A 10,129-nucleotide genomic window follows, 5' to 3' on the forward strand; every position below is an offset into this window, starting at 1 on the left:
CTATTCTTTTTCAAGTTAGATTATGTAAAATACCCAGGAGAGCCTTAGGCTTCCAAGACTGATGGGATATTCAGGATTTCCTTTTTCCTATTCCTTATAAACAGGCATCCTAACACAAATATAGAGCTAAACCTCAAGAATCCATATAGTCTAAATATTTTATTGATTATTTTATACACTGAAGTAGAACACACTGTAAGTTACTTTGTGATTTGTTTTTTTAAGACACTCTTATCGATATATGGCACTAACCATTTTAATTTGCAGTCAAATTATCTACTGCCATGAGTCCATTCTTGTGAAACTAACTGTAGGTAATATATTTTCTTTTGATACGAGTGGCTTTTGTATTAGCTAGTATGACAATAAAATTTCCTTTATGATACTGGTATATTAACGTGTAATTATACAGCCCATGTATAACAGCACGTTGGAGGTGGTCTCTGCTTTTAAGACTTGGCTGGGTTGACAACTCTGCCCATGAACAGGAGACAGCTGGTGCGATGTTCGTAGATCAGAAACAAAAAGGGGCGGTCGACAATAAAGCGAGTCTGAGTAGAAAGAGGCATAAATCCGACGTTGGTTATTGCTGCGGCCTCTGTGCCCTCCTCGTTCACAGTTATTGTGCCTTGATGATTGAACTGTTCAAACAAACAGAAAAAGGAAAACAAACAAACAAGAGATTGAGGATCTCATAAGCATAGACAAATGATGTGCTCAGAGCCTTCCCCCCTCCATGTCCCACACATGGCTCCCTGGAGACGCTCTTGCTGGTAACGCCTGTGCAGCTGCAATCTCTGGGTTTGGTCTGTGAACAAGCCTGTTCCTGACTGACCGCGACGCTTTTCGTGCCTTTGACACGTGACTAAATGTATTCCTTGTTGCACGTCCTTGTCTATTCATGTAGAGAAACACGCATCCTTCTTATGTGCTCCGGGAAGGATGGGAAAAAAGTATTATTTTGGCTTACTGTGAATTATTTCTACTTTGTTGCCATGTTTTCAGGAGACACAGTTTAAGCAGAAAGGAAATTACAAGTGGAGTAAGTACCCTGTCAATGGTGACTTTCTCATCCGATACACCGGAGTAGTTGCCTTTTTCACTGAACAGTTCTTCTACTCCCATGGATCTCAGATAACCAATCAAGTCATAACTCTTCTCCAGCTTAAATTTAGGCAGAACCACTTCTCTTGTTCTAGTAAATATAGAAGCAAAAATGAAAACTTGTTTAGGAAATATATATTTGCATTACTCCTTTGCTCTACACACGTGTTGTAGTTTGCGTTTTTTTGATGTGTACAGCAAGCAGGATGCAGAGTTATACAGGGCTGTTCCTGTTTACTGTACTTGTACTTTCAAAACGTAGACATCGCTATTTTTAAACTGTATTGTAAAAAATTAATTCCCCTCCCAAAACTTTAGTTTGTCAATTTTAATATCTCACTTATGATATTTTACATGATTTATGTGTATAAGATACGTGGCTTTGAGCAGTTCAGTATGTGGTTGGATTTGCTTGTGATAAATGTTGAGCCGTCAGATTTCGTGGAGTACTAAATTGGAGATTTGTCAGTTATTGTGCACAATAGTAGTAGGCTGTTTTTCTGAACAGCACATCACTTCTTTTTATCAGACCTGAAGACAGATATCACCTGGTCTGTGAATTTGCACAAGAGAGACTATGTAGTTGTTCCTCTCCTGTAATTGTGGTGTTATTGATTACTGAATGTGTGCCTTTACAGCACAGATACGTTTAGATGCATAGTGCTGAAATGAACATAGGCTGCTTTCCGTATGACTGAGATTACTCTGCACAAATAACGTATTATCATCTCCTCTTTTTCCTTCTCGTTGTAAACTTTATCAGTTAGAACTTTTACTTTGAATCTACAACATTAAATATTTAACAGAAGGAATTTTAAACTCCGTTAGAATCTTCCACCTAGATCATCCTTGATTTCTTGATGGCATTTAAATTTTGAGATCACTGGTCCTGATTTTTCATTCAATAAATCCATCTTTTGGGGGAGGTTGTTTAGCTATAATGTTTTTAATCAAAATATTGTACATTATCTTCTGTACTCTTTACTTCCCCATGCCAATCTCATCAAGAAAACACATTAAGACTTTTAAGAAGATGCACTTTTCAGCAAATACCTGTTTGTCATGCTCTTTTGCCACTTTTCCACCACTTGAGGTGTTATCTGCTTTTCTAGGGCTTTCATGCCAGAGAGTTTGTGTGGCAATACAATGAGCATGCTGATGTTCCCCACAAATGGGAGCTGGATCACGCCGCAGTCGAGCTCGGGGTCTGCAGCCGCTAGGAAGTTCCCTTTAGTCTGCATCATAGGAACCTTTACTGTTTGCTTCTCGTTTAGTCGGAAACTTCTCTTCATTGTCATTTCCACTGGAAACTTGTTCTCCCAAGTTCCTGTTAATACAATGCCAAAGTCAGATTAAAAAAACCCCAAGATCCTTGATTAATGAAGAGCAGAACAGCGGTTTACATTAAGTTTTAATTCATGTGAGTTGGGAATTACTGTAGGGAGATCGTTGATTTCAAGTAAGCCTGAGCAAGAAGAGAAGTGACTTTAAAATTCCTGGCTTGCTCTCTGACTTAACATTTGTCTGATTTGACAAAAGCAGGTAAACACGAAATGAGGGTTTGAAAGGGCTTGGAGTGTACTATTTTTTTCCTACAAGGAACCTAGAAATTACAAAGTTCAAACAGATGCTAAATATTTGACAGGGTTCACACCTCGTGAAACAACCGACCCAGCTATATGTCCCAGGAGATCTGGTGCTTGAAACCAAACCATTTCAAGCATCAAAACCTTCAGGCCAAGTAATGACTGCTTGCATTTTGCAACAAAGATTGTGCTGAAGGTATTGCCTTGACTTAGTCCATTCAAGGCACTAACTGTCTGTGTTAGGATATCCTGAAGAGTTTGGGTGTCGGCTACTTAATTCCATGACCCAGTTTGATGCGGTGTGATTTCAGCACATGTACACAAGCCTGTCATCTGACAGATTTACACCCGGTTAATACAGTTCAATTTATTTTTGCAGCTCAGAAAGCTTTGCCATCAGGGTTTCAGTCTTTTTAAGTGAAGATTCTTTGAGTAAGTGATCAGACTGGTTAATATTCTGAAGGGAATGGGATATAAAATGGATTATGCTATTCCCAAACAAATTGCCTCACATCTCAGGGCAGGTAAAAAACCCAAGAGACTGAAGAATGGGAGACAGTGATATAGGATTGATTTTGGTTTTGAGGGTTACAAATTACAGCCTTCAGCAGATAGCCTCAAGGCAATATGGGCTAACAGGTTTCCACGGGGAGAAGAAAAAGTCAGAAGTCCTTTTGGATATGATAACTTCAAGAGTTCCGGTGCTAAAGCTGTTTAATTTTTGCTGGCACTTGCTAGCACAAGTATTCGATAATTTGAGTCAAACAAAAAGTTATTTTAGATTCTATGATTTGACTGAATTTTGGAAAAATTGTTGTCTTTTACTTTGTATAATCCTTTTCTTAGGATGGTCTAATGGACAGTAAAGCCATGTATTTATTATGACACGATGATCAAAGATGTGCTTAAGGGTACAAAAAAGTCTCTTTTGGGTGGTACTTCAGAACAGGGAATTATTTGGATCTTATGCTAATGACTGCTTCAGATCTGTTAAACAGTCAAGTGGCATTTTTCAGGACAGTAATGCCTTGCAAGTGAGTTGGAAAAGGTACATTTCGTGAACTTGTAGGAATGTTCCCCTAAGTTCCTACAATCAAGTGCTGAGAAGGCAGGTCTAAGAATCCTCAAGCATTTGTTTCTTGGAAGCAGGGACATAACTAGGAAAAAGAAACTCCTTTAAGATACAGAAAGGAGTATATTGTACTTTCAAACATTTTTTATCCGTTTATGCTAATCTGTCTTTCCTTACCAGTGTCTTAAGTCACCTTCATCTGATTTTCATCTTAAACAGGAGCAGATTTCCTTTTTATCCTCAGTTCCTCTTTCATTGGCACCTCCCACCTCTTGTTTGTTGAAAAATTAACAAACTTTCAACCTGAGGCAGATAACTAATGTTGAAAATCTTACAAGAGACTCTTAATTTAAGTGTAAAGACATTGAAAATAGGGATTTGTAGTAAGAATATATGTTGTGCAGTCTTTATTTCAAGCCTTTGGTTCAGCCTGTAGCGATACATGTAGGAACCCGTATCAGCAGCCAGTTCATGCCGAATGGACTGAAATACTGCAAGAAGTGAATTTGTTTGGGTATAGTTGTAGAAGAATTCTGTTTTGGTTATTCGCTTCAGTCCACTGTGTAGGTTTGTCTACAAGGATAATGCTCAGATGATAAAAATACATACTTGAAGCTGAAATTCTTTATAGTCATTCCTGTGAGTCCTGAATACCTAGAAACACATAATGTTTGAAGTAATATCACCCTGGACTGTTTTAGGGAAGCCAGTAACTTGAAGCAGGACTGAATATGACTAGTAACTTGCACATGAATTAATTACCTCACCATCTGAGACTCCTACGAAGCTTATGCTTCTTGAGGCTATTCTGCATTTGTACGGTGTCTTTTAGTCTCACTTTTAGACATTTTGCTGTATTTGTACAATACCCACTAACTTCAGGGCATGACTGGAACTTCAGTGTCCTAAGAAACGTGAATAGAGATTCTTCTTAATGAGGGAGTTGATAGGCTTTTTTGAACTGTAGACTAGCTTTAAGTTCAGTCTAGGATTTCCAATGGAGTATGCAGTGAATTGCAAACTGAGAAAATCTATTGCTAAGATTGAAATAACAGATTCTTACCTTTAAAGTAAAGACAGTTAAGAATCATCATCAGTGTTGTAGGGTTTACATTCACAAGAGCTTCCTTTATTAATCCTTTGGTCAGCTTCAAGATGCGTTCATTGGTTTTAGTTATGAAGTTGGGATCTGAAAAATCAGCTGGCTGGGCATCGGCAAAGTAATATGTTTTCATATTGTTTCTGAAATCATTCAGAATAGAGAAGTCCTTCTGAATGTAAAGGTCATTGACAGACCTCAGTGTGTAACCAAAATTGCGCCTGAACAGCCGATGAGTGAGTTTGCGGAAGAGATTATGAACAGTCATGAGCTCGTATTTGGTGCTAGCGTTAACGAAGTCTTGAAAGCCCAGAACAGATAATATTCCCTGCTGAGTGTGCCCCTTCAGACCCAGAGAAATCATAGCCATTGCAGTGGAGATGCCAACAGGAGCCATGAGAATATTCTCTGAAGAGTTGGCTTTGTCTGCCACACTGCGGTAAAGGTTGAAGCCAAAGTTGGCATTGAGGATGTTGAGGCGCTGGATTCTGGTTTTGCCCTGGAACAGTTCAAGAATATTTCCTTGCTGAATTTCAGAAACTATGTATGGGCCAGCATCGATAATGTCACCGTAGTCATCTTCACTCAGTATCTTGTCAAGATCTAGATAGTCCTCTTCCTCCTCCTCTTCAGGAAGCAAGTCATTAGTGATAGTGTTTTCTCTGTGGAACTCTGGTGGTAAGTTTGGCATGTCATAGCTCCCGTTTTCGTGTGACTGCGCATCTTTAAGGCTTTCAAAATGCTCAATGACGTCCTTGACTCCACAAAATGTGGAGGTTACGGTGAGAGCAAAGGCAAACAAGTGAAATAGGAACTTCATTCTGGCAGATCAAAGCCTGGAAGACAACACAGAGAGAGCATAGGGTAAATTTAGTTGTCTACTCCCTGATTTCACATCCACGCTGAATTCTGTCACAGCAGAAGGTCTATAGTTACCTTACTTGACAGCTTTTTTTTTAAGTGGAACAGAGCTTAATTAGATGCATAAATCTGTTTTACTGGTAATTGGTTTTGCTTACATAATGGCTCTAGCCTGCCAGAGAATCGGTTGACCTCCTCCCATGGAAGTTGTCATTATTGGCATCTTTCCGCAGTAACTAACTCGCTACCTAAAATATGTGGGACTCTTTATTTATAAACCTGTAACACTTCAAATGTGTACTAACTGTTACTAGTGTATGCTAAAAATAGGACATAAAGATAAGTTTGAAGATTCGGGCTTGGTAGGAGGGACTAGGCACCCAGCAAAAGAGCGTGCCAGAAGGCTGAGAGGTACTGGAGAACTTGAAAAACAGACATTCTGTAGCTACTAGAAAAAATGGGAGTTTCATGGGGGTATTTTTGGAGGAGCAAAGCTGAAGTTAGGTGGAGTAAAGGAGATGTAGGGATTTAGCAACAAACCTGGAGAAAGGTGTGCGTTTGCACTAAGTACCATTAGTACGACTGCACTGTTAAAACAAAAGTCTAATGATTTGATTAGAATATGTTTTAAATTAGCAAACAGACCAAAGAGCTCTTGTGTAGAAGTAAAATATATAGATATACATACCTGGATGTCTGTGAATAAAACCACTGCTTGAAGGAAAATATTTTCAAACGTTGTAGCAGGACTAAAGTAACTGAACAGCTTAATTTTTGAAACTCTCTCCCAAACTAATTACCCTGAAATCCTAAAAGCGTTTAAAGTGATTATCCCATACAAAAAAAGGAATTCTTTTGCAACAGGGAAGGATCCGCAGAAGGTACTTTCTTTTTAAATGGTTTTTACACTGTGACTGAACAACTTGTGTTAGTCTTTTTCTTACTGTTTCTCCACAAATTCATGACTTTTTTTCCCTGCCCCCAGAAGTCAAGCCCTTAGGGCTGAAATACTCTGTCCAGTAACCACTGATAAATGTTTTCTGCTTTTGGCACGGAAGAATTTGCTGTCTGCGATTCCCAGCTTTACATTCCTATCTTCAAGAATGTTCAGTTATTGCTTAGCTGCACCCGCAGGCAAAACATTCCCCCACTCTGCGATATAAATGTCTTTGGTCAGATCTACCTAAAATAACAGAAGATGTAAATGAAGCTTACCTTTCAGCCACTGTACGGAAAGGATGTGTTGAATAGCTCAAGCAAGGGGAATGGCAGGGTTTAAATCTGAACTTTGACGCTAGTTTTTTGTGTATCTCCCAAAGTAAACATTCTCTAAACCAAACACTGCTGAACTTACTTCGTCAGCCAAAATCCCTCCCTTGCCTGGTGATCTCTGCTGAATCGTATGCTGTTTGTTGAACTACTTTTATGGCTTTGCAGGTACTTGCTCTCTGTTGAGGAAGATCTTTGGGCAAAAATTGGCATGTACGTAAAGTTTCAAAGCCAAGCATACACGTAAACTTGGCTGTTAATGACCAGGACAAGTGTTGCTGCTACGTTGCACTGAAATGGGGGGGAAATCTTACTGCAAATGCAGTTGTGGCCGCAGTGACTGATGGTCGGGCTTCTTCAGTCAGCATTATATTGGTGCAAACATTTGCGTTGCACAAGCAACTTTTTACAATAGTGCCATTCACCAGCTTAAACTCACGTTAATTTTACTATAATAGAGGGATTTTATTTTCCTTTTTTTTTAATGAAAACTTCAATCTCCATTAGAATGCAACATTTTTTAATGAAGTTTACAGTAATAATGCAGTCAGATTGAATAAAGCTTGCAGTTCAATGGGCCATTTCTTTCACTTTTTAAAGACTGTCTGTGCTTCTAATTCTTTTTAGGATAACACGTGATGAGCTTTGTTATATAAATTTATCTAAACTTGCATATCATGTCAGCTAGGAGCTCCTTCAGTGATAGCGGCTGTTTGTGCAAAAATTACCAGAGAATTTTAATAACTGTGTTAAAAATAATACTCTTTTACTTGCTTGTTTAGATAGTAAATTCTCCAGAACTGATGTCATTGTGTGCGTGGGTGCAAACAATGAAAGATCCCCAATTGGAGCCTCAATTTATTTCCACAAAGCTAATAAACAATAGCAGCCAGAAGTATGTTTGACTAATATTTATTTGGGTTTGAGTTCCTTTGTGCTGAAGCAAAGCTGCATGGCATTGTCTTCGGCACAGTTTAAAGAACCCTGTGGTCTCTTCCTCTCTGCGGTTGATAGTGTACTGATGTTAGGTATTCTCTTCAGGGGTTACTGTATCGGCATGGTATTATTCCTGGGTAAAACAAAGGAAATCCTTACTTTGGCAGCTCAAATGTTAACATTTCAGATGTTCTGACAAGATCTAATTTTCTTCAATGTAACAATAGTAATGTGATACTAGTATTCATAGGTGACATAACTCATAGTAAAGAATGTGTATGAATTGATTCCTTAGAAAATAATTAATTTATTGTAACTCCCACCATTTTCTGATGGTTTTTTTTGTTTTCTTCATAGCTCACTAGACGCTTGCCACCCATCAAGGAGGCCAAAGCCAGGTTGCAGAAGTTGTTCCGTGACTTCTGGCTGTATTCCGTGCTGATGGGATTTGCCGTGGAAGGATCAGGTAGTGTAAACTCTAAGAGAGCAACGTCACTGCTCACATTTAGACTCTTGGTGAATCTGAGTGTAACTGCAAACTGTTCACAGTAGGCTGAAAAAAAATTAGAGGTATAAAGACATTGTAAAGGAAGCAGCTTACATGGCAATTCTCTGGTAGGATTTCTTCACTCTTTTGCTGTGAGATTGAGCACTGTACAACTCGTACTGTGTTGTTTTTTTCCTAAGCTAATACAGCAGTTAGCCTTAGTTAAGTATGACTTCTGATAGCTCAATTCCTGAAATGGAAGATCAGACACACAGGGTATGATGATAGTCAGGTAGAGACTTCTTACCCATTGGGAAGCTTCACTTGGAATTACCTACATGCGTTTATTTTGTTTGGAAAATGTGTCACTTCTGTTGAGTGTTTGTGCTTAAATGCATGAAAAATTGGCCCTGGGAAGTAGTACAAAGCTTGATAATGTTAGTTAACTTTGTCAATCTTAATATTGTTTTTATCTCCCACCTCACCTTCCCCTTTACGCTTGTGCTCCAGGTCTCTGGCCAGAAGAATGGTATGAAGGTGTGTGTGAAATTGCCACCAAGTCTCCCTTACTCACATTTCCCAGCAAAGAACCACTTCGATCTGTTCTTCAGTACAATTCTGCCATGAAGAATGATACTGTGACTTCTGTGAGCTTTAATTTCTTCTGTTTTCTCCTTCCATCGTGTCTGTCATAAATTATATGGTAGCCATGACTTACTGAAATAGCACAATATTCATTCAGCCTGCCTCTGATTAGTGAAAAACAGATAGTTTTTATACTACTCTTATGACGGCAGTGTACATAAATGGCTTGCGCTTAATTTTATTTAGGGTGGTAACTACACTGTTTTGATCAAGTATGGAAGCTAAGTCTGTGTGAAGCTGCAAGTCTTCTGATAGTTTTTCATCCATTTTGCATCAGACCAAACTTGTACTGTTTAAAAAATGGAAAAACAAATTCTGGAAAGAAATTACACATTCAGTCTTTCAAAGAAATGTTAAACGAGTTTTTTCCCTTTTTATCCTGTCTTGGTACTGATATACTTTCTCTCCCTAGTGTTTGCAGGATAGATTTTACCTGAGTATTATTTGTGGTAGCAATATAAAGTGGATTGAAGAGTTGTGGCTTATGAAGTGCCTTTTTCTGGCTCCCAAATAATACAAAAATCTTCGTTATGCCTAGATACTTAGTTCTATGACATCAAAGAAGAGCAGAACAGACCTGTGAAATTTTAGAGAAGCTAGACAATGTTGATGTAGATCAAAATTATATATGCTTAGTGTAGGAATTGCATTTCCTCATCCTTGGTATAACTGCAAGGAAGCTAACAGTTATGTCAGAAGGAAGCTTAACTCCACTGTTTAATTCTGTTTAGTTCTGCATTTGAAGAATCAGGACTTGCTGAGTCAGAGCACATTGGTCGTAGTCTGTAGACAGTCATAGTCTGACATATTGCTTGCAGAGGTTAAAAAGCAAAAAGACTAACAGCTGAAAGCACGTGTTTTCAGAACACAGACTAATACAGTACTCCCACATCAGATAACTTCACGTATTCATCTCTAGGCTGAACTAAATGAGTTGCGGAGTACCATCATCAATCTCCTGGATCCTCCTCCAGAAGTGTCAGCGTTGATCAATAAGTTGGACTTCGCCATGTCTACCTATCTCCTTTCTGTTTACCGCCTGGAGTATATGAGGTATATATATATATATA

General features: G+C 38.6%; 2 protein-coding genes across 2 annotated transcripts in view; one reads left to right on the forward strand and one right to left on the reverse strand.

Moving 5' to 3' along the window:
* The window catches only part of LOC104274529 (phosphatidylinositol 4-kinase alpha-like), a gene marked incomplete at its 3' end in the record, with an annotated part of 29,674 nt that extends 19,558 nt beyond the window's left edge, over positions 1 to 10,116 (forward strand). The window contains exons 19-21 of the mRNA XM_009870184.1: positions 8,285 to 8,393; positions 8,925 to 9,061; positions 9,979 to 10,116. Coding sequence (XP_009868486.1) covers positions 8,285 to 8,393; positions 8,925 to 9,061; positions 9,979 to 10,116 — 384 coding nt within the window. The remainder of the gene's footprint in view (positions 1 to 8,284; positions 8,394 to 8,924; positions 9,062 to 9,978) is intronic.
* On the reverse strand, positions 141 to 5,707 carry SERPIND1 (serpin peptidase inhibitor, clade D (heparin cofactor), member 1). Its single transcript, XM_009870183.1, has 4 exons — positions 4,826 to 5,707; positions 2,158 to 2,431; positions 1,051 to 1,195; positions 141 to 641 (listed from the first exon to the last, which is right to left on the reverse strand). Exons 1-4 carry the CDS (start codon positions 5,679 to 5,681, stop codon positions 450 to 452), a joined length of 1,467 nt encoding a protein of 488 aa, XP_009868485.1. The 5' UTR covers positions 5,682 to 5,707; the 3' UTR covers positions 141 to 449.
* Positions 10,117 to 10,129: the final 13 nt, after the last annotated feature.

The sequence above is a fragment of the Apaloderma vittatum genome, unplaced genomic scaffold (genome assembly GCF_000703405.1).
Source record: "Apaloderma vittatum isolate BGI_N311 unplaced genomic scaffold, ASM70340v1 scaffold32555, whole genome shotgun sequence".
NCBI classification, from domain to species: Eukaryota; Metazoa; Chordata; class Aves; order Trogoniformes; family Trogonidae; genus Apaloderma; species Apaloderma vittatum.